At 36.6% G+C, this 25,768-nt stretch overlaps 1 protein-coding gene across 1 annotated transcript; it reads right to left on the minus strand.

The window, feature by feature from the left end:
• Window positions 1–1,873: 1,873 nt before the first annotated feature.
• LOC132945389 (uncharacterized) lies at window positions 1,874–24,635 on the minus strand. Its single transcript, XM_061015117.1, has 8 exons — window positions 24,033–24,635; window positions 9,761–9,787; window positions 9,598–9,639; window positions 4,308–4,361; window positions 4,045–4,083; window positions 3,395–3,421; window positions 2,882–2,911; window positions 1,874–2,064 (listed from the first exon to the last, which is right to left on the minus strand). The coding sequence occupies exons 1-8, from the start codon at window positions 24,469–24,471 to the stop codon at window positions 2,027–2,029; spliced, it is 696 nt and encodes a 231-aa protein (XP_060871100.1). The 5' UTR covers window positions 24,472–24,635; the 3' UTR covers window positions 1,874–2,026.
• Window positions 24,636–25,768: the final 1,133 nt, after the last annotated feature.

Here is a 25,768-nt window from a genome sequence, read left to right on the forward strand (position 1 = left end):
TGGCATTATAGATGTTCCTGATCTCCTCTCCAACGTAAGTCTTCGAATCCCATCCTTCTTATCCAGAAATCACTCCCTCTTTCAAGTACCAACCCATAACGCATCCTATGTACACAATCATTTTTACATAGAATGCTCCGTAAACTAAATAATGTTAATATTAATTTTAATATTTAATAAATGTATTAGTTATAAGTTTGCTGTACGCCTGTACTATATCACTATAGTACTATTATGTTTATATCGAGTTGTATTTTCTATATGTTCTGTTTTACTGTGTGTTATAAACATTTACTACGTTTTGATATATTACATTTCAAATGTTATCATAAAATTGCCGATTGGCGTTTATAAATAAATAAAATATAAAAATAAAAAAACCTTTACAATACAACTACCAATATAACTGCTTTATATTTTGACCTTTGATCTCAACGACATATTTTTGTCACACAAACTACTTGGCGCTTCTCTCCATTTCAACCACGTGTAAAGGAATAGCTTTACGTACTAATATATAATATGTATAGGTAATCGATTCACGTGTTGGTATATAATTGTTACTCAGGGCAGAAGCGTTTCTCCTTGAGATGTTATGATCTCGTAGTTTCAAAATATTCCATTTAAGAAATATTTCGGCAAACCACTTAAATGCACTTTACAATAATTAATCAAACTGAGCGGGCATAACATAATTTCATTATGAGGTGGCAGTTTCATTTATTGTGAGAATAACAACTTCAAGGACACCTAGGTCCACGTACCAACCAGATCAAAGGAGCCGACATCGTATAATCAGCATAATCTGATGTACCTGGACCAGAGCCGTTAACAATAAGAGCTACTTCACTCCACACTCAGCCGTATTCTGCACGACAAACGACGATATTATACATTTATTCTGTTCTAATAAATAACATTGCATTTACTATTCTAATTTGACTACCATTTTATTTCAAGTCATCATCATTCTGGATCTCTGAAGAGGCAGCACGTAACACATGGACAAATATTCCTATTTCTGACGACATACTAAAAAACACAATTCTTCTGTACCAGTGTTCCTAAGTACTTGAATCTAATAAATTCATACACATCATTCCCAATCTTCATTAAATGGCTTGCCACGATTATTTATTTCCAAAATCATACACAATTCAACAATTGTATTTATTTTATTCCTATACTTACTTGTATGTTTGGCCCCTTCCCTCCAGCAATTTCCACCGTTCTTGAAATTCTCGTATTCACACTTTCCATGCTTTTCTACTTACATAACATTGTCAGAGAATATCATGCACTATAGGCTATAACATTTTACCTTTGTTTGTATATTTCATAATCTTGTTAATAACTACGAATAACAGGAAGGGAATACTAAACCTTAGTTAACACTTATTATAAATTTCTTAAATAAAATAGTATACTTATAAAATCATAAGCTTACCCTTAATAGCTGTAAATATATAAACGTAATTATAATTGATTAGTGTTATGAATCATAAACTATTACAAGTAGTATAAGGTTCAAAATAATAATGCTTATAGATTAATTAATAATTTCCATATCATATAAAATATTGATTTTAAACTTATTTTATTTATAATGTTGAAAAACAAACGTGAATTTGTACCTAAGTATTGAAACTTAAAAGTCCCAAAAAATATTCTCTATACCTACCTATGATTAATATTTCACGTTCGAATGACATTATATTATTGTCTTTAGTATATTTTGGTTTTTAACAATATACACAGATGTAAAATAGAATAAGATTAATACTGTAAATACACTATACAATAAAAAGTAATATAATAAAATATATTATATAGTAATATAGTAAAGTTATACTATTTTGTACGATATAATCTGCAAATGTATCACGAGTAAGGACGTAGGTACACAGTTTTTCATTCAACAATAAAATATTTTAAACGTTTATTAACCTTATTTATTTTTTTGTAATGTGATGGTGTCAGACGTCCGTTTATAATATTATGTACATACCTATATGGCTCTATAATATTAAATATATGTAGAATTAGTGCACTTACCTGGACTTTCTATAAATGTATACACATAGACAGGTATATTATTAGTACGTTTTTGCATAACATAACAATAAGTACGTTTAGGAATAATTGATGGAAATATTTCGTTTTGGAATATACGTATAGTATTAATGAGTGGTGCGTGGATTTTGGATCCTAATATCATTTGTTCCTTCCTGCTTCAAAAAGCATCTCGTGTAATTACCACATATACATAAATAAAAGGTGTTCGTAAAACAGAAAAGTTCTAAAAGTACAATAAAACACCGAAAAAACTAATGATTTCCGGAAATTTATTTTTGATAATACATATAGGTTTCTGAAAAAAAATTGAAAAACTCGCATGGGCTCTAAATTAAATTTGTAACTAATAAATTATTATAATTATATGTACAATTATAATGCGTTTCATAGCAACTGTGACTCGACACATTCATGGTGGTTTTGTCTCAAACCGGGGGTTTTTAAACTATAGGATAGAAAAATGTGTATAGCCCATTTTTTTCGCAAGTTTTATAAATTATAACAAATGGTAAGATAAGCTGGTATGATTCATTGATTATCTTGTTTAATAGAGGTATAATTTTAAAAAAGTGTAAAATATTAGTTCAATTTTAGTATCAATTTTAAATTCTCCGCACATTAATATGCACTAGTTTTATAAACCCTAATGAAAAACACCACGAGGCGCGTTAGCGTCGAGTCACAGTTACTATGAAACGCACTATGGTACATAGTATACTAAATTTGTAAAAAGTCCATGGAAGGGGGGGGGAGTTGTATCACCCTTGAGCATGCCCATGTTACACATTGTATATTAAAATATTACCTAATTCTGCAGGGGGCAAATTGCAAAACACTGGAAATTTATAAAAATTCATATTAAATTTACGGATGTACAAAGATTAATGTTATGAATTTTAATACATATTAAATAGGCAATCATAAAAATAATAGAAACAAATATTAATTTACATTCTTAAAAAATAAAATCTAGTAATTGAATTAAAAACTATTTTATTAAAATGCTTAGTAAGGTACCTACTATAAACTCACTACTCACAACACCATAATACAATTAATTTTCAAGCAAATTTTTTTTAGAATAATCAAAGACAGAATGTTTAATATACCAATGAAATGTTCAAAAGTTTATAGATATTTTTGTTACCACTTTTCAGTTATTAGACATTATTTCAATACAAACTGTATTTGTCCATAATGACTTTTCATCTATTCTTCGTCACAGAATAAATAAATAAAATATAATATAAAAGTCAACAAAATGTAAAGTTTATATTAATTACACATTGTAATTTAAAATAAATGTATTCAAATTTACCACAAGTCAAAAAGCTTTTCTTATTAACTGCAAATGTATAAATATAAATATTTTATTTTTGGACGTAATGACTAATCATATGAAATTTAATAAATATTAAATAGGTATCTCTCACAAAAATTAATGGAAACAAATATTAATTTACAATCTTAAAAAATTAAATATAGTTACTGAATTAAAAACTATATTATTGAAATGCATATGGATAGGTAGGTACTTAAAACGCACTATTCATAGCACACAATAAAATTACAATGCTTAGATACTGTATATTACCAATACTGTATATTTTAATTTTTAACTGGCAGTAATATATTTTATTTTTAACGAAATTTCAAGAATTGGACCATCTCAGGTCTTCCTGTTACAGCCTGTATTATATTATCTCCCACACGCTTGGAAAAATGGAACAATAGGCATATAGATAAATCTTTACTGCAAAACTGCAAAACAGAAAAACCAAATTACCTTAGTGAAGTATTACAAATAATAAAAAAAAGAAACAATGTAAATCGTAAAGTTTTGCATGTAAAAACCGGGGTAAAAAATGTAAGCGAGCTCTTTCTACTCACAATTTGACATTCAGTTTATATTTCTTGTGCTATTTAACTATATTATATTATAATACCATGGTTTATACTGTTACTCACTTTCCTTATAACAAAACAGTCGTGGCTCATATAAATAATCTGTAAATCAAGTAAATAACAAGTACCTACCTTGGTTATTCAAATTGTTGCATTTTTCACTGTCTTGTTAGGTACATTATATAAATATAAATATATAATTATACAAACACAACTATATATCTATACCTAGTCTATATTATAATAGTATAATACAATAATTGCTAGGGAGTTATAATGTTATATAATATGTAAATAATTATTAAATAATATAGAATTATGCTCACCGTGAGCATTCGAATAACTCGTACTGAGCTCGAAGAATGCCACCAGTATATCGACTAGAAAGTATAATATTTGATTGTTAATTATATTTATAACATTTAACATTTATAATATCCAAGAACATTGTATTATTTTAATAATATATTAACATAATTTTATATACCTAATAAAATATTGATGAGACAGATAAGTCTAGCTATACATTTTTTGATAATTTTTTCTATAATATATTATTTAGACCACTATTTTTTGTTTTAGACCCGTAGTATATTCCAAGGTGTGTGCACGGGAGGTGATTGGTGTGCCTGGTCACCCCTGACATTTTATAATTGTGTCCCTTAAATTAAAGTCCCAGGGCCTAGGGACAGTGATTTCATCTGATATAACTAGAATAAAATAAAATATTTTTTTCTAAGAAATGTGGTAAAAAATAAACCATTTTTCGTGATAAAAAAAATAATAAAACGTAATAGTATATTGTGTAGCATGGGCGAGAAGTAAGCTATTTCACTCACAGAACTGAAATTGGCAAAATTCCTTCCACACGCGATCCACACATACTGTTTTTTGTCACGCCTCTGCGTTCATCGATCACGGAAAAGTTAATCCCGAGATATATGCAACAACCAGACTATATTACGAAAACAATATTTCATGAAAGAAACGATTTGGTTTTATTTATTTTTAGGGTCATGTATCGAGATCATAATATGAATATAAGATGTAATCAAAAGTTTATGTTTTATAAGGATCGTAGTATAGATTCCAGTGTCTGGTATAGTGTAGAGAATACGCCCAGCACTTTTGGGGATTTCCACTTTACCGCATGGACTTTTTTGGGATTCCATTTTACGTCCCGGCACTATTGGGATTCTTACTTTACCACGAGATTGGAGGAAACAATTTTAATTTTCTTGGAGTAAGTTGTTATGATTATAACACCTGATATTTAGAAAAAAATTACAAATAATAAATAAACATTGTAATTAACTTAACCTAACCTAAACTTTCCTATCCAAGGAAATAAGAGATATTTTGGTACTAGTAATTATATATAAGTATTATTATTGGCACTGATTAATATGTATCTACATGTATTGTTAAGAGCTTTAGTCCAAATTAAGAAAACAACCCAATAATATTGTATGCACGCTTCCCCTCCCCAAAATTCCAGTTTGCGCAGGCCTATGAGTGTTTTAAAAATTGTAAAGATGTTATTAAAATCGATTTGGAAACACATCAGAATTCTAAACAAAACTCTATGTAATTTTGCTATATTAGGTAGGTAGCTGATTCTGGATGGCGTAGCCTGTGTCAAACTAAATGCCCTTGGATTTACATATATCTTCTTAAAATCTTATGAAAATCGGTCAAAAACTAAGGATTAGCTGTATTTTTTTTTATATATTTGGAGGGCTTGAAACCGATTGAAAAAATTTCGATTTCGTTTTCAATTTTTCAATACCGGTATTACGAAATTCCGGTTTCGGTTTCAACTTTCCAATACCGATATTAGGAAATTTCGGTTTCGGTTTCGGTTTTGTATGCTGGTTTCTACATTTTTAAAAACGGATTTAAAGCAGACTTTAAGTTAGAATTATAAATAATTTTATTATACTTAAATAGTTAAATACTTAATATGATTTTTTAATTTTTGATAAAAATAAGAGTAATATTTCAATAGGAGTGATTTTGTAATTTTATTCTACAAATTACAAGCTTTAAGGAACCTAGAACAAAATTATTTCAATAGTTTAAAGTGTTTAAACTTTAAAGATAGTACATACATGTCTAGACTATAAGTATAAAAGTAAACCGATAAGGAACTACACTATAATGAACAACAAACACGCAGACTGCACTTCTGCAAACACAGTATTTTTAATAACTAAATAATTCTTAAACAATATTATATAATATTTTAAATTTATTTTTATATTAGTGTTATTATTATTGTCTCTGATCCCCACGGCCTACAGACTGCAGTAGCGGTGATGGTCGTACGATCACTCACACAAATTAAAACCCGTGCAATTTTCAGTTTTTCCTGGTATTGTACCTCTATAAATAATTGGTTCTAGCAGTAATTATTATATGATTTTCTTATTATTTATATTTTATAGTTTGATTATAATAGTATTATACTATTCAGTATTTAATAGCTTAATACTATTAAATAACAATCTAATAAATTAATAGACCCATATACGGGCCGTCATCTGTCAAATGTGCTGCCCAATAAATAATTAATAACTATTATTAATATTATTTATTATTCATTACTATTATAATAAAAGTATAAAACCTCAACTTGGCCGAAATTCTCGACTCAACTCTCGGACCACAACCGGATCAGAACATAAAAACGCTTAAATTTCTTAAGCCAACTAATTTAATTATCAAAATATAATTGTATCTATGAACCCTATGTATATTATCTAAATTGTTATTAAGAATTGTGAACTAATGGCCTTTGCTGCCGAGTTGTTTTTAAGAACAATAAAAAAAAAAAAAAAAGGTATAAAACAACTATAATAATTTTTCAAATAATGAAATGGTTATCAACATTTTAATCATAATTCCATGGGTGTATCAATGCAATTTACGTATTTACGTACATTTTAAAATAATTTACGTTAATTAAAAAAAAAGCATTATTTAAAATATTAAAATTAAAATATTGAGTTATAAGTTATAACAACGGTTCCCAATTTTTTCCGATTTCAGTTTTGACTTTAATACCTGTATCCAATTTTTTTCGGTTTCGTTTTCGATTTTGATTTTGGTTTCGGTTTTTTAACGGTTTATACCAATTTCTGAAACCGGTTTTGAAATCGGTTTCAAGACCTGTATATTTGAGAAATCATAAAGTGAAATCATCCATTACAAAAATGATAGAGAATAATATTTTTGAGGGTACGACATATCAGTTTGTTTAAATATTGTCACAAAACAATTAAATAATTTAATTTTACAATAATTTTTTTGTTGGGGTGCATCAGTTTGTCTCTGGCGTATTTTGTGAGGAGGCATTCAGTTAATAGGTGTTTAAAAGTTTTAGTCGCAGTGTTGCATGGGGTGCATATTATACGTTGTTACTTTTTCCTCATTAAATGTTCATGAGTGTATAATGTGTGGCCGATTCGTAATCTGTTGATTATGATTTGATGCCTGCGTGGGAGTGACGTGTAAAATTAAAAATACTAGTGCCAAACACAGAAAGAGCATTATCACTTCTAGAACTTCTCAATGAGACGAACCTTCTTCAAAAAATATAACATGAACACTTAGATATATCACATACAACTTATACTATCCTAAAACTTATTGCATCATATAATTTTTCTTATATAAACCTTATTCTTTTGTAAAATTTAAATAAATTGTAATATGTATCTGGAAACGCCAAGGTAATTGAGGCGTATTTTTTAAATATGAAAAAAAAAAAATTTATTTTGAACCCTGAATATAAAGTCAAATAATAATAAAATATAAAACCCCTTTTAAAAATTATCTTCTATAACTTTTGTGATGGATGATTTTACTCTTAGATTACTCAATAATCATTAAAAACCATTTTAGATGACAGTGTTGTGTATGGGTCTGAAAGAGAAAATAAATATTACATTGACATCCTCTTAAGAGTGGTATTTGTCTTTCTGTATTTACATTAAAAATATGCCCAGAATTAAGGAAGCAAATCATAATATTAACTACTGTAATTGATTTCATATAATTATTTTATTTTAAGATTTGTTTTAGATTTTAAGCGGAGCGATAGACTGTAGCCACATATACCATCACTTGAAGAAGTTTTTTTTGAATTAGATAATCTAAAATTAAATTTGTCAACAGGCCCCGATAATCTGTCAGCTACCTTTTTACACGAATGTCGTTTTGTCCTTGCACCTCATATTCATTTTCTTTTTAACCAGTCTTTAAATTCTGGTATATTTCCTACAATCTGGAAAACTGTGTTTATTTCCCCTATTTTCAAGAAAGGTGATCGCTCTACCGTAGATAATTACCGCCCAATTTCAAAAATTTCTATACTTCCAAAAATATTCTCAAAAATAATAAATAATAAATATAATATAATCTCTTATATTAAATAAATTTTTACATGATACTCAACATGGTTTTCGTAAAGGGCATTCCACCATAACTAATTCAGCCATATTCAAACACAATATAATCGATTCATTCTTAGCTAAATCCCAAATGGATACAGTCTTTACTGATTTCAATAAAGCGTTTGATAGTGTGGATCATTTTATACTTATACATAAACTAAAAAAAATCGGATTCTGTGATCCATTACTATCCTGGCTTACATCCTTTCTAATTAATAGAATCCAACTAGTTAAATTAAACCAATTTATTTCAGAACCCATCCAAGTTCTCTCAGGTGTTCCTCAAGGCGACCATCTTTAACCTACATTGTTTCTATTATTTATAAATGATATAAATATGATTATAAAACACTCAAATATTTTATTATTTGCAGATGACGCGAAGATCTTTAAAAAAATAGATTCCATTCATGATTGTATTAATTTACAAGATGATTTAAATAATTTATATGATTGGTGTAATTTAAATGGTTTGAACCTCAATATCTGTAAATGCAAAATATTATCATTTAATATTAAAAAATCTCATGTTTATTTTGATTATAAATTTAATAATGTCTCTATTGAACCTGTGGATTCATTTACCGACTTGGGAACCACTTTCGATTCTAAGTTATGTTTTAATCAACACATTGATAAAATAACCAATAAAGCATTTCAAAATCTCGGTTTCATTACTCAAACTTATGTAAATGCCCTAAAAAGTATTTATTTTGCTTTTGTCAGATCACATGTAGAATATGATCCCTTATTTGGTCATCAGAAAACATAGGAGTTAATCTCGAAGCTATTCAAAATCGTTTTCTTCGCTCTCTAACATTTAAGTTTAAAATCGAACGTCCACCACATTCAAATTATAACGGAGTATTATCCTACTTCAATATAGAATCGTTAAATACAAGAAGAAGTAACCTCCATTATTCATTTTTATTAAAACTATTAAACAACTCAATAGATTGCCCTTATTTACTGCAACGATTAAATTTTCGAAATTTCACAGACTCGTATCTTGCTTAAAAATTGAAGAATTCGTTCTCTTAAAAATATATTAAAATGTATAGTAATATTATAATTATTATAGAAACGAAAAGAAAAAAACATAGAAATTATAATTTACATACTTATAATAAATACATTATTATCACTATATACTACTTACCAAATTGCTTTGCAAAACAGTAGTTTATAAATCCAAAATCGTCTATACATGTAAATTATCAAACGTTTATCGTTACTTTATGATACACACTGATTCGTTCAAATACCGAATTAAATACTAATTAATTGATAAATTACAATAATTTTTTTAAGCTTTTACATACCTGAAAATCCAACTTTCTTTAAACTTTCTGTTAGTCATTTATAACATACAAAATATAATATAAACAAAGTTAATTTAATGTTTTCTAGTCAAATAAATAATAATGAAAATTAATTTAAATTAGTTACAACCCTCACACCTGTAGGACAATATATATATACTACCGTAGACCAGGTGTGTGTTGTCAGAAAGAAAAATAACGGAAATTAGGTACTTAATCATTCTTCTGTACAGTATAGATGTCATTTGTACCTCGTCAAGGAGTACATCACTTTAATGGTTGTGTTAAATTTTAAGGTTGTGTATAGCGATTCTTGGTGGTGTCTGTCAGCCACTTTCGCATATTTACTATTTACCACTTAAGTACGATTAAGCATACTATACCTGTTTAGCAACACGATTGGGCATAGAATGTTTTATGTGACGTTGCTACATCGTGCTATTTAATTTGATTCGTACCATACTTGGATTTTATTATTTTCATAACTATTATTAATATTATTATTATTATAAAACAGATTTATGAAATGTGACTATTATTGGCAATGAAATAATGTTATGTTTTTAATTCGTACCATATTTTGAATTGTTATAATTATTTGAATAAATATTTTTGTAAAACAGGTCTATTGGGTAACACGTCTATGCTCCTTATACTTATTATAAACGGAGCATGGGAATAGTTCCAGCTGGCCGACGTATATGCGCATATGCTCAATAGAATTTCAGGTTGGGTAATCGGTTATTGCGTTTCAACAATAATATTGTATGATAATGGATTGATGAATAATATACAAAAACTATATTGTTTTTGAATGAATAATTTATTCATCTATTGAATATATGATTTATTATTTATTAATTATTATTGTAATTATGCTTTTTAAAAATATGCATTTTTAGTTTTGTGTTTTCATAATATATTGTATAAATATGCTAATAAATATATTTTATGTTGCCAGAAATGACAATACTGCTATCATGATGATGTCTGTGATTGCTCGACCCAACCCCGCCAACCTATAGATTATAATGCTCTGTCTATGAGTATAAGGTCTATGTATAAAATATACTTCAAAATTGAAAATGGTAACATTGCAAAGTTTTGTATGCTCAATTGTGTAGCTTTTCTTTTGTCTTTCTATATTCTATGACACGCCGACAAATTTGCACAATCATGTCGTAAAAAAGGTGTTTTATGTTTAATCGTGTCATAGCCCGTATCTACCTACCTACGTATATTTTATGTGAAGTGGTAAGAATTCTAAGAAAACATTTTAATTTGCCGTCAATGCTTCTTGAAATAGACTTTTCCGCATTTTTTATTTTTTGATATTAACGTCTCCAAAAATTAAAATGCAACAATTTTTAAATACTCTGTTTGAAATAAAACTTCTTTCTTTAGGTGTGGGTAAAAAAAAATTGTAATGAAAAATAAAACGACACTTTTGATGCTAATGTTCTCGGAAACTCGACCGATTGTCTTAATTTTTATTTTTAATGAACGATTATATCACGGAGAAGGTTCCTACCGCAATAGCATTTGTCTAAGTTAATTAACATTTGTGTTATGTAATTTTTAATAATTAAAATAAACGTGTACATTGTTCACCTATATATGTATACATGTTTGTTTATCACCATAGTAACGAATAAAATAATAATATTATAAGGACTACGCTAACCGCTCAACATCGTTTTTAATATACAATTGTTTATCATTGTATGCAAATATAACACATCCATTACAACTACTGTACAGTAGATCAGTACCAACTTGTCCATTTTTGAGGTAAAACTTCTTTCTTGAGGTGTGGGTGGAAAAAATCGTAATGAAAAATAAAACGACAGGAAAAATGAAACTACACATTTGTTTATTTGTTTATTTTGCTAGCAATGCACGGTGGTGGTGGCATGCACGTTTATTTTTATTATATTGGTTTTTCTCACTCTCTCCTTAATTTACTTATAATTTCACGGGCCCCAATACTTATGATAGAAGTTTTACTTCCCCAGAATGTAGTGGTGGGCTCACACACACTCTCTTTTTTTTTAATATGAGATTTTTCGGAGTTAGAGGGATAATATCAAACACGTGGGAAAGTCGACTTCAACTAGACTTGACGACAAATTCAAATCTGTTTTCATAATTCTTATCGCTTCAATAGATTAATTGGAATGTTTGGTGAAAAACATGTCTAAAATACTATGTCGCGCGTGTGTTAGACAAAAACAGAAAATCACGGTATCGAACACCCTTAATATTATTATTATTTATATTGTAATATATTATAATCCTAATAAACTTTTAAGTCAACACAGACTGTATAACGGTGTTAAATTCGAATAGGTTAATGTTATAAATAGAAAATAATCAGTAGTTATTTGTAAAAATGGCCCAAGTATAATAATTACTAGATCCAATTTTATGTCTATTTTATATTTATGTAAGCCCATTTTTAAGGAATATTATCCTCAATACAAACTTTTTAGGAACTAAGAAACTAGGTACTCTTTCAAAATTTAAATTATGTAAATCAAAATTGTCTAACTAATTACTCACTAATTGATGCTAATTTAAATCTTTTGAAGTAATAATTCAATTTGGTTTTTATTAAATGAAGCAGTTGCTTTACTTACTTTTATTTCTTGCCAAGAGTTAATTTATATTTACATGAGGGGAGTAGGGCCGACGAACTGAGGGTCGTTCGAGTCCCTATACACAGTTGTGTATATTTTCCTGATTGATTAAATATATAATATAAAATGAGGGGAACGAGCCCTTACACACCGGTCCCGTATGATATAAGTGGCGCCCGGTCCGTGGGACTCGATCGGGTGCTACGCGTGGCCGTAACAGGCACGATGAGGGTGTTATTATCGGTCACCCTGAAAAGGGAGATTTTAGATCTCTTGGTGGATGGTTTGTCTGGCGAGACGATTTCGTTAGACGAACGGTCTTGAGGATAACGGCGTAGTTGGGTTGGCCGTGGGGCCAACTTAACGTTACTGAATGGCTGTTTGGACTGTTCTAAGATCGTCGAGGAGTGTTAACGTCTCGTTGAAGTGGTGAATTGCTGATACACGGATTTACATATGTCGGACCGATGGATTTAGGCGGTATGAATGTCAATCACGGTGGCATGGTCACGTTGTCGCCGATGTACAACGTTGGTCCGGACTGACGCGTGCTGGTTGCGGGGTCACGCTGTATTTTCTGTGGGACAGTATCGTCGTACGGCGATGATCGGCGTCGGCACGGTATTAACTACCATGTATCCGCGCTACTGTTGGTCGTCGCCAGTCGCTGGAATTTCGTAGGCTCGCCGTTGATGATCACTGCTACTCATGCTTGAACACCGTGGGGCAACGAGGTTTTGGCTTGCGAGATCGACGGCTTGGATGGTCTTCGGTTCTTCAGAGACTTGTGACTGATCGGTGTGTTGACTGTTTGAAGGCTAACTAATCTTTGCATTGCATTGCATGGTTGGAGGTACTTATAGTCCTTTTCCTGAGTTTCAGGGGGTTTGGCCCCAAGACTTGAGTAGGAGGTGGAGTGGTTGAGGTGGTTTCTATGTGCGACTGGTCAGTTTACCGGGTATTTTTCTCAGTTGGCTGATGAATGTCCGAAGCCTTGGCATGTGAAGCACTGGGATGGTCCAGATGTCTTGTAGGCCTCTACGCGGATGCATACGTAGAACAGACTGGGTTTAGAATGTTGAGTTTTGAAGTCGTTAGGACGGGGCTAGAACGGTTAAGTATGGGGTAAAGCATTCCGCGAACATAAGTGGCCTTTTTAATGATGTCTTGGACGTTTTTATCGAAGGTGAGTTTACGCCCAATTGCGATAGGCTGACGGCAGTGGCTGCGGTGGCGGAGGCTGCGGCGGCGTGCGGTGGGTGGCGGCAGTGGTGGCTAACCACACAATGCACTCGCGGATTCGATCGTTCAGCCTATTATCACGATCGGCGTACGGTGGGCGTCGGCAACAGCTAAGTGCACAAAGCGATCGCGATCGCGAGCTTGTAATATTGTATTACGTTCGGGCACAAAACAGCAACTATCAATCACTATTTCGGCAACCGGCTACTAAACATTGACATAAAAGAATTTGCAACCCACGAGGTCTCCACGGACGTCAAAAGCGACGACGTCTGACGACAAGAGAGACCATGCAACAACTGGTTGCTATTGCGCCGCCGCGCCGGCACACACATATAATAGCCAGCCTGGCCTATATCATGGTGGACGGGAAGGGGATGCGCACGCAAAGTCGTCGTCTGACACGTAGGCTCGTGAACAGTTCGATATGGATAACCACGGCACGGAATTGACGATATCTTGCGTTAACAAGTGGGGTAAGCTAATCGAACTAGAGCGATGTCGAGTATGTCGGGTCTGTATCGAGCGGTTGTTGGGAAGTGTGTGGGGGATGAGAGAACAGTAATGAATTAGTCTGATTGTTGAACGTGGTCAAAGAGGACACTGCCGGCAGCGTTTGTCGAGTGGCTAAACCACAAAGGGTGTTTGGCGTTGATATCACCTGCCGAAATTTACCATTCCACACTTTGGGTTAACAAGTATAAGTCGTAAGTTGTGAGTGTGGCGCCGGGTGGTTGTATACCACTGATACAAGTACTTCGTGGCCATTTAGTTGGATAAGGACAGAAGAGGTTTGAATGAGTGTGTTAAGAGTCATAGGTTGGTGAATGATGCGTCGGTGGATTAGAACAGCCGTGCCGCTGTGAGCAGGTGAACCGTGGACGGGCGGCAGATCATTCGTGTATGTGAAATAGTTAGGAATATGAAGTTTGGTAGAAGGGGATGAACGGGTTTCGTTAAGTTATCACTAACACAACAATCACTTATCATACAATCCAGTCAACAGTCAACCTGTCAAAACGCCAACTGCCAACCAACACTCTGCAGCCAACGTTCAGTAGCAGTTCCTTCAAACAGCCATTTTCACCGCTCTCAACAGGGCATCAGCGCCTACGGTTCACAACAGTGAACCTGTCTAGACTCAACAGCCGTTTTCACCGCTCTCAACAAGGCATCAGTGCCCACTGTTAACACCAGTGAACCTGTCTACACTCAATAGCCGTTTTCGCCGCTCTCCAACAGGGCATCAGCGCCCACAAATAAGCCGCCGTGGAAGCGACGTCCCTCCGAAACTAGCTGTCGTGGGGTCACGCCCTCACATAGCCACAGCATCCCCTCCCAAAAAAGGCACACCCACTCCCACTATGGGCAATTAACGTAAAGGGGAAACCCCTCTACCAACCAAGCACTGAAAATGGCACGAAAACGTTCGTCTCCCCCTCTCCAACACCATTCAAAACATGAACTTTTCCTCAACATTTTTGTTTGTATTGCACACACCGCCAAATGCTTTTTTCCGGCTTATTACATTCACGCTGATACATTTATCCACCATCCACCAAAATGTTGGTGCCTCATTCACTCTTAATATATTTTATACTCATATTAAGTAAATTATAATTTTAATAATTTAATTTCAAATTTTATAATAATTTTTTTTAATTTTAATAAAATGTAAATGTTGTCAAAAAAGTTGTATACTATCAATTGTCGTACACTATCAATTGTCGTATACAATCAATTGCCGCGCGATCTATTGTCCACTATCTATTGTCACGCTATCAATTGACCACTGTCTATTGACGGTATACGATCTCCAACACCAACCCAAAACCCCGTCCAACAGCAAACCTTACAACCAACCTCAAACACTCCTCCACTACCACCTCCCTTTTATAAAATTCTATACTGACATGCTTCGCAGAAACATCTAAACCAGCGCACACTTTTTCAAATTCCCCAGTCCCACAACTTAACGTGTCAATGACACTCGACCTGCTCACCAACCTATTGACTGCACTATCTAACAATAAGATCCGAAAACTTTTATAGATACACTATTTTGGAACTCCAACGGTATCAAACACAAACTCAACGAGCTACATTCCCTCGCACTCCTATGCATTGCATTGCATTGAAAGGGATGGCTATGCCGTTTACTATTCAATTTAGAAGAAATGGTTAGACTTGGTCTGCCCAAGAGAGTGGGTAGGGTTTCAATTTACGTTTAGTATTTGGGGGAGGGTGTGTTTTGCCTAGAAGTCGGATGTGAGTATGATTCGAGAAAGAATTTTTGTAGAACATTGATTTGGTTTGGGAACGAATGGAGTTTTGAATAGATTTGAAATTTGTCGATTTTAGAAGGACCGAATTTCTAACGATAGTGGGCATACGCGTTATGGTGCGTATGCCGATGTTTTGGACGGATTCGATGCGGTTCCATTGAGAGGGTCCTATAAAGGGTGCCCAAGAAGAGCCAGCGTACGTTAGGATAGGTGAGACGTAAAGTTTTAGTATGTTAAGTTTCGTTGTCGTTGGGACGGGGCTAGTGCGATTTAGTATGGGGTAAAGCATACCTCGGATGCGGGTAGCCTTTTTGGTGATGTTTTGAATATGTTTGCCGAAAGTGAGATTGCGCCCGATGGTGACGCCGAGGTATTTTGCTTTGTCGGACCAGTTAATGGAGTGGTTGCCGAGTAGTAGTGGTGGTACGTGGGTGGTATTTGAGTGTCCGAAAATGATACCTACAGTTTTGGTCGCGTTTATTTTGATTCGTCATCGGTGAAACCATGTGGTTGCAAGGTTAAGTTGGTGTTGTAACTGTATGGCTGCTCGTTTTTGGTTGTGCACGTAAGTAAAGAACATCGTGTCGTCGGCGAATAACGAGAGATGAGCTTTTGAAGTCGTCGGAATGTCGTTTATGTAGGTCAAGTAGAGAGTTGGTGATAGGCAGGATCCTTGAGGGACGCCTGCGAGAATGTGTCTGGTGGACGAGAAAGAGTCTTCGATTTTAGCGATAAAAGTGCGGTCGGTGAGAAAGGATTCGATGATTTTAATGATTTCGGTCGGGATGTTGAGTTGAGAAAGTTTGTAAAGGAGTCCGGCGTGCCAGACTCTGTCGAAAGCTTTCTCCACATCAAGAAATATAGAAGCGGTGTTTATGTTGTTGTTAAAGTTCTGGCTGAGTTGGTGAGTAAGTTTGGTCAGTTGGTGGGTAGTAGAGTGTTCGGGTCTGAAGGCAAACTGTTCTGGGCGGATTTTGTCACGGAGTATGTTTTGCAGGTGAGTGAGTATGAGTCGTTCGTAGATTTTTGATAGGGAGGAAAGTAGAGCGATTGGGCGGTAGTTTACGGGTAGTTTGTGGTCTTTGCCTGGTTTGGGAATGGAAATTATGACTGCTTTTTTCCAGGCAAGTGGAAAGTAGCAGATTCTGAAGGAGCTGTTTATAATTTGCGTTAGTGATAGTAAGATATTGTTGGGAAGAAATTTAAGAGCCGTGTTGGTGATGAGATCATCGCCTGGGGCTTTCTTCTTGCGAAGGTCGCTTATGATTTTTTGAATGGTGCCGGGGGTGGTGAACAGGTTAGATTTTATAGTATTAAGGTTTTGTAGTGAATGGTAGTACGCGGTCACTTCTGGTATGTCGGGACCGGGGTTGGTTTGGAATTGTTGTTCGAGAGAGTCCGCTATCAGCTCGGCTCGGTCTTTGGCCGGAAAGACAAGACCGTTTGGCCCGGTCAGAGGGTGAGAAGCTGGACGTTTATGAAAGAGGCATTTATTGAGTTTGTAAATGGAGTTGTCTTGTTGGTCAAGAGAGTTTAGGAAGGTGTCCCATTGGTCAGTTTTGTGAGTTAGAAGTAAGGTACGAATTAGTGCGATTTTGGCATTTAGTTGGCGTTTAATGGTTGGGTCACGGTTTCTCTGCCATAGACGGCGTAGTTGGGTTTTTCCAGTTATTTCTAGTTTTATGAAGTCGGGAAGTAAGAAGGACGAGTTTTTGAGTTTAGTAGTAAATACGCTAGCTTCGATAGCGTGTTGCAGGTTTTTGGTCAGACAATCGACTGCTAGGTCAATTGAATGTTTGTCATTTGTAGGTGGTACGGGAGAGTTAGGTAAGTTGGTAAGGATCGTTTTGTATTTTGTCCAGTTAATGAAGCGGTTAGTAGCAGGAGGAGACGATGAGATCGGAGTACATAGAGTCTCAAGAAGTATAGGGTTATGGTCGGAAGATAGTTCGTTGAGGTTTTCGATTTGGGTCGGGTATGGTAGACGTGCGAGGGCGATGTCGAGTACGTCGGGTCTGTGACGGGCGTAAGTGGGAAAATGTGTGGGGGAAGAGGGGGCAGTAATGGCATAGTCCGATTTTTGAACGTGATCAAAGAGAACACGGCCGGCTGCGTTTGTTGAGTGGCTGTACCACAGTGGGTGTTTGGCGTTGAAATCGCCTGCCGATATTTGCCATTCCGCGATTTGAGTAAGTAAGTCTAAGTCAAGTGTCGAGAGAGTGGCACCAGGTGGTTTGTATACCGCTGATACAAGTATTTCATGGTTGTTAAGTTTGATAAGGACTGAAGAGGTTTGAATGGTTGTGTTAAGAGTCATAGGTTGGTGGACGATGCGACGGTGAATAAGGACGGCCGTGCCGCCGTGAGGGGGCGAGCCCCGGGTAGTCGGTAGGTCGTTCCTGTACGTGAAGTAATTTGGAATGTGAAGGTTGGTGGAGGGAGATAGACGAGTTTCGTTAAGTAAGATTATGTCGGTTTTTAGTTGGAGCGCGAGAGCTGTTAGTTCATCAAGTTTGTGTGTAATACCGTTGGAGTTCCAAAACAGGATTTTTAAGTTATTCATTGGGAGGCGTGAGAATTGTCAGGAATGCTTTTATGGTCGTTTCCATTAGTGTTTTGGGGTCCTGGTTGGTTGCCAGGGCAGTCAGTAGGTTGGTCAGGAGGTTTAGAATCAGGGACAGGTAGATTTGTGGTGCTTGGGGAGTGGGGGAGTGGGGGAGGGGGGAGCTGCTCCGGCAATTGCAGTAACGTAGGATAGGGTGGGCCTAGGTGCAGGTGGGGGAGGTGGTGTTTTTTGAATAGGAAGGGTTTTGTTTGGTTTTGGGATGGTTTGGGCCTGAGTTTGTGGTTTTGGTTGGTTTTGAGCCAGTAAGTGGGGGCAACCTCGGAAATTTGCGGTATGTGATCCGCCGTAGTTGCAGCATGTTGGGGCTTGTTCGCGGGTTTTTTGGCAGTCGCTAGCCAAGTGGTTACCTGCACATTTCACACATCTAGGTGGGTGACCGCAGTTGCGTGAACCGTGGCCGAAGCGTTGGCACGAAAAGCATTGGGCTGGGCCGGAGGGTTTGAGGGGTTCAACTGAGATTTCCAAGTAGAATAAGTTGGTAAGGAGAAATATATCCTTGGCAGTCGGGTTGGCAGCGATATGCACGAGACATATAGGCATTGGTTTATCTGGAGTGCCAAAGCGGCGGACGAATTTTACGGAATAACCCAGGGACTCAAGTTCATCCTTGAGTTCGTCAGAAGTTATGTCATTAGGTATTCCCTTCAGAACTACCTTGATGGATCGTTCTTCGGGGAGTGAAAAGGTGTGGAATTCGATACCATGATGCAGTAGAGTTTTTTGGATTAGCCGGAAAAGGGTCGCATCAGAAGTTTGGACGGTGACTTGGCCGTTGGAGGACGATTTGGCGGTTAGAAAGGTAGGGGCAATGTTTGCGAGGGCGTAGATCACGGGAGCGATCTTCCGCCAGGAGCCGGAGCTTAGCATGATTGGTGGTGGTCTGGCGGATGTAGGTTTAGTCGGAGTTTTTGGTGTGTTTGGTGCTGAAGTAGATTGTTTAGATGCGGAGGTGGTTTGATTTAGTGTGGAGGTTATTTGGTTTAGTGTGGAGGAGGTTTGGTTTTGTACGGAGGTGGTCTGATTTTGTGCGGAGCTATTTGTTTGGTTTGGTTTAGGTACGGAAGTTAATGTATCTGTAGATTGTACGGAAGTTAGTGAGGATCGAGAGTGTTGTGTCGAGGTGCTTGAGTCAGAGAAGGAGTCTAATGTTTCGGAGTCGGAAGTTTTTGATGGTGTTGGAGAGGGAGGAGCAGAACGTTGACGTGCGAATTTGAGTAGGTGGTTGGTAGGGGGGTTACCCCCTTTGCGTTTTTTGCCCATGTGTGATGGGCGTGGGTGTGTTTAGGGAGGGGATGCTGTGGCTATGTGAGGGCGCGGCCCCACGACAGCTATAACGGAGGGACGTCGCTTCAGCGACGGCTTACTTGTGGGCGCTGGTGCCCTGTTGGAGAGCGGTGAAAACGGCTGTTTGAGTTGAAGGTTCGTGGTGTGAACCGTGGGCGCTGGAGCCCTGTTGAAGCAGTGAGAACGGCTGTTTTGTGGTTTAGGTTCGTGGTGTGAACCGTGGGCGCTGTTGCCCTGTTGAAGCGGTGAGAACGGCTGGCTGCAGAGTATAGTTGGCAGAGGACGTCTTAACAGGATAACTGTTGATGTACTGATGATGATTAGTGAGTGATGTGTGTGATACTAATGATGATGATATGAATACCTCGCACTCCTATTGCATTGCATTGCAAGTAGGACGACCATAGATATGTCTACGTCTATGTGCTCTTTTCAGGCGGATGCCTATTAAGAGATGAATGATATGGCAGGTAGGTTTAGGTATACTATGACTGTGACCAATCGAATGGTCGTATTTTAGGAGTTGATCTTATTGTCGATACGGCTTCATCACGGCCCAAGTTTTTAATATGATTGTGGTTTGAGAAGGTGTTTTGATAGAATAGTCTTTTTGAATTATCCTTTACTACTTCATGTATGGTTTTTATTCTGGCAGAGTCACGAATGTTCTGGTTTGATACGAATCTCAAGAGGCCAGCACTGGACCGTACGCAACTGGTCTGAACTGATTCAATGAGATTCCAGTTAGATGGCGAAATACAAGGGCCCCAGGCCTCGGCGGCGTATGTTAAGAGAGGTCTTATGTACATGAGATAGATTTGAATTTTGGATTTGAGCGGCACTGGGCTGCGGCTATTTAGGACTGGGTTGAGCATATTTTTGCATCTACGCGCTTTGACGAGAGTATTTTTGACGTGGTTGTTGAATGTTAGGTATTTGTCGAAAGTGACTCCAAGGTACTTTGCATGGTTTGTCCACGGGATGGGTACACCTGCCATGGTAATTTGACTCAAATTAAACGTGGTGTTTTTGTTGAACAAAATAGCTACTGTTTTACTTGTGTTGATGCCTAGCCTCCAGTTTTTGAACCATGTTAAGGCCAGGTTAATTTGCCTTTGAAGTGCATTAATTGCGTATTTAGGTTTACGATTTGAGGCTAGAAACATGGTGTCGTCGGCGAATAAAGCGAGACTGCTGTTAGCGTTAACAGGTATGTCGTTTGTGTATATCAGGTATAGGTATGGTGACAGGCAGGAGCCTTGTGGCACACCTGCTCTGATTGGACGGTTACTGGAGACAGAATTATCGACACGAACGTTAAAATATCTGTCGGATAAGAACGATTGGATAAGCTTAATTAAGTGGATTGGGGTACCAATTTTGAATAGCTTGTGGAGTAAACCTTCGTGCCAGACCTTATCGAAGGCCTTTTCTACGTCGAGAAAAATAGCCGGAGTGAATTTTTTGTCGTTTCGATTTTTGCAGAGCTGGTCCGTGAGCTTAATTAGTTGAAGAACGGTAGAGTGTTGACGACGGAAGGCAAACTGTTCATCTCTGATCAGGTGCTCAGTTTGGCACTTTAGTTTTCTGAGGATGATTATTTCAAACATCTTGGCAATAGTGGGTAGGAGCGTGATAGGACGGTAACTAACGGGGTCAGCGTGGTTTTTCCCCGGTTTAGGTATGGTTATGATCTGACCTCTTTTCCAGTCGTCCGGGAAGAAACAGAGTCGAATGCAACCGTTGTATATATGCGTTAGCCTGAGAATAAAATTATTCGGAGCGTTTTTAAGTGCGTTATTCGTGATATGATCTTCGCCGGGGGCTTTCCGTTTGGGTAGATGGTTTATGATGTCTTTGATGGACCCAGGGGTTGTGTAATCATTACTACTGACTTGTGCGTCAAAGATAGATGTTAGGCTGCTAATTACTTCGGGGAGGACTGGGCCACGATTTGGTGTGAACTGTTCTTGGTACGTATCAGCAAATAGTTCTGCACGATCAATGGCCGAGTAAGTTAGGCCGTTTGGTCCCATAAGCGGATGAGTTGCTGGTCTCTTTTTAAGAAGGCTTTTGTCAAGTTTGTAGATGGACCCATCAGATGGGTCCAACGAGTGGAGAAACTTATCCCATTCGTCCTGCTTGTGAGTGGCAAGCATTAACTTTATGAAGGCAGTTTTGTGGTTAAGTTGTCGTTTTGTGGCCGGGTCGCGGTACCTTTGCCATTCACGCCGTAGACGGTTTTTTGCATTTATTTCACTTATGATTTCAGGTGGCAAACGGTCGCGATAAAATAATCTATTGTTGATTGCATATTTCGAGACATCTAGTGCTTTTTGGGCATTTGACGTGAGGGTGGCTACTGCACGGTTTATGTCGTCACGAGTATTTATTGGTGGTAATTTACCCTTGGAGATAGTTTCTAGAGTGTCGCTAAATTTTTTCCAGTTTATTCTGTTTGCGGGGGTTGGAGGTGAAGAAGTTATTGGAGAGTCATTGATTAGCAGAAGAACTGGATTATGGTCGGATGACAGTTCATTTAATGATGTAGATGATATTGATAGGTGTGGAAGTTTGACCAGGGCGAGATCGAGTACATCTGGGCGGTGATTTGGTATTGACGAGAAGAAGGTAGGCGAGTCAGGAGCTACGACTGTAAGGTCCATGTTTTGGACGTAGTTGTGAAGTGCTAGACCGGCTGTGTTTATGCAGCGGCTGTGCCAAAGCGGGTGTTTTGCGTTTAAGTCGCCCGCGACTATGAACCAATCGCAGCCGTTTAGCAGCACACGGAGGTCGTTGTCGACGGACGGGACGCCAGGACGTTTGTAGACTGAAGATATACGGATGATGTGTTGGTTTATTGATATGTCAATTGACGTAGATTTCATTGATGTTTTTAAAATAGATTGGCGGTGGATTATGCGTTTGTGGACGAGTATGGCAGTGCCCCCGTATGAAGGTTTTCCTGGTCGCGCTTCATTATCCGATCGGTATATGTGGAAGTTATTAAATTTGATATTGGTATTTGGGTTTAGTTTGGTTTCTCCAAGTAAAATAATGTCGGCCCTGATTTTTTGAATTAGCGATTGAAGTTCTAGAATTTTGTTTGATATGCCGTTACAGTTCCAATGAATAATTTTTAGTTCATTATCCATTCCGACTAGTGAGTAGGGAGAGGAAAGACTTGATTGTTGATACCATAATAGATTTAGGGTCGCTATCAGATGTAAGGGCGGTGAGTAGGTCAGTGAGTAGAGTAATTATTTCATCGATATTGATTTGATTTATTTTTGTTTCGTCGGAAGATGGGTTTTTGTCTGAGTTTACGACATCAGCATAACTAGTATTTGTTTTCGGCTGAGCGATAGAGGCCGGAGTGGATTGTGTAGGTGGGGGTGGTTTAGTTACAGCAGGCTTCGATGACGCTACAACATGTAGGTAGTGTGAGCAACCGCGGAAGTTGGCCGTGTGACTACCCCCACAGTTGCAGCAAGATGGCGGATCTTGTTTTGGTTTGGTACATTCTTTGGCCAAGTGATTACCGCTACATTTGACGCAGCGTGGTGCGTGGCCGCAGTTTTTTGAGCCATGGCCAAAACGTTGGCAGTGAAAGCATTGCGCTGGACCCGATTTTTTAAATAATTCTACTCTAACTGAGAGATAAAACATAGACGTAATTTGGTATATAGTCGTAGATTGCGGAGTTTTGGTCAGGATGACTAAACACATAGGAAGTGGACGGGAGTTTGCACCGAAGCGTTTTACAGTATTGACCGTGAACCCTCGGAGTTCAAGTTCGGCAGTGATTTCCTCTTCAGCTATGTCAGTGGGTATTCCTCTGATGACCACTTTTAGGGTGTGATCTTCAGGGAGGGAAAAAGAGGTAAACGCAATTTTATTGGTTCTCAACGCTGATTGGATTTTCCTGAAATTTGTAGGACATTTCATCTGTAGGCGGACAGAGCCTTTAGAGTCGATTTTGGCTGTAAAGTCATTTGTGTTGAGTTCAGTTATTTCTAGTATAGTTTTGGCAGATTTGCGCCAGTCGTTGGAGTTAATGATGATCGGAGGAATATTTGTTTTGGCCTGTGGACTAGAACTGCGAGAGGGCGGTGGCAACGTGGTTATCGGTGAACTTGGGGTGGAGGGGTCCAGAGTTTGGATTAACTTATTATTAGTAATAATGATTGACTTACCCGATGAGAGTGTGGAAGAAGGTGCGGACACACTGGCCATTTGCCTGTCAGTTTCCGAAATATCGCTGGTTGGTCGAGAATTTACCGATGAGGCGTAAGATTCGCCTGACAGCGATTCGGAGTCCGATTGATCGGGCGATGGCGGTTCAGCACGCTGCCGCTGTGATGTGGCAACCAGTAGCGGTGGCGGAGAATAGGTCCCGTTTCGGAGTTTCTTCGGTTCGGTAACCGGAGGAGTCCGATTCCTTTTGCCTCTGCGGCCGCCCATAGTGTACGTCGATATGCGCCAATCTAATGTTGTAGCTAACGTCTGCACGGGATGAACACTGGGCAACAACTGATCTCGCACTCCTACTGAAAATGTACCTATATTTATACCCCTTCGATTGGCCGTCTTCATCGCTGATTGGTCGGGTTTCAACGTATGACAAGAGTACATCGCATCGTTGCGTTGTCATTGTAATCTGTCTGGTGCGGTTTTCATGTGTCACAACGTTGAAACTTATTTGTATAAAATCGACTATTGTAGTCATGTTTCTTTTGTTGTATATGTACATATATGTGTCTATTTTGCTTGGTGAACCGTTGTTTTTGGTGGTCTTGATAAAGACCTTTTTAATGGAGTTTGTTCCGTAACAAAATAATGTACAGTAAAAAAGAGGTGTTCTCATTTGAAAAATAGAAGTTTATATCGATATAAACAATCCAGTTCAAATTAGGTAAGTCACCGCAAATAATAATTTTAGAACTAGAATACGGCGATACAATTAGTAAAAAAGTAACATAATATTATTTACTATCATTATTACTTTTGGGTGGGAAATAAAAACCCGTGATTATTAAATATTATTTACTACATATTTCAGACTTTGGACCGTATCATATTTATAGGAGTAATATTTAAGCAAATCATATGACATGTACACTCAGGCTATGTTTATGTGTGAGTTGTAAATAAACATTAGTGTGTTTCCGATAACCACTGTCACGCCAAGTCGTGCACCGCTCGATACAAGTCTCGCACGCGTACGCACTTATTAATGCTTCGCGAAAATGAAATATATTCTTGTGTCCATAATTCTAAAAACTACTAAAATTTAAACATACTTAATGAAGTTTAATTTCAAAATAATGGTTGAATTCAGAAGGTTCTAGACTATGCTCTTTCGAAATATTTTTTTTTTATTTAAAATCTGATGTGCCCAAAATAAATACAAATGTAATGCAATTTTTAAAATAATATATTAATTTTAAGGTGCTATAAAATTGAAAATTGAAAATCGACTTCTTATAATGCCCGATTACTTTGTCCAATAACATTCATACATAATATATTATTAAAATCGGATATTCCAAAGTAGTTATGTTCAATTTAACACTGCTTATAGGTCTAAAACGCATGAAAAATAGGTGTGCTTCGATTCCCATAAAACAACATATTTTTTTACGCAACTTAGAACTTCACCGCACCTGAACTAACACCGGAATTTAATATAATATAGTCACGATCACATCAATATATTAAATCGTTTGAAGAAAAAACCAAGTTCGGAGGAAAGGAAATTACCTAGACCAGCGGTTCTCAATCTTTTTATAGTCACGTACCACCTACACAATTTGAAAATTTTTACGTACCACCTGACCATTTTTTGCTTATTAATAATGTGTAAGTTTATGTTATATGTATAGAATTTTATTTCATTAGGAGTTAAAAAATGAGATAATATAAATTAAAT

Source organism: Metopolophium dirhodum, chromosome 5 (assembly GCF_019925205.1).
Source record: "Metopolophium dirhodum isolate CAU chromosome 5, ASM1992520v1, whole genome shotgun sequence".
Lineage (NCBI taxonomy): Eukaryota > Metazoa > Arthropoda > Insecta > Hemiptera > Aphididae > Metopolophium > Metopolophium dirhodum.

Bases quoted from the DNA above. Each gene is read 5' to 3' on its own strand.
- LOC132945389 (XM_061015117.1), bottom strand. From the start codon at position 24,471: ATGTACTCTTGTCATACGTTGAAACCCGACCAATCAGCGATGAAGACG. The intron at 3,422-4,044 runs GTGAGTAACAGT...ATACATTTGCAG, and splicing joins ACTGTTTTGTTATAAGGAAA to TTAATAAGAAAAGCTTTTTG. The intron at 2,065-2,881 runs GTAATATTTTAA...ATACATTTATAG, and splicing joins TTTGCCCCCTGCAGAATTAG to AAAGTCCAGGTAAGTGCACT.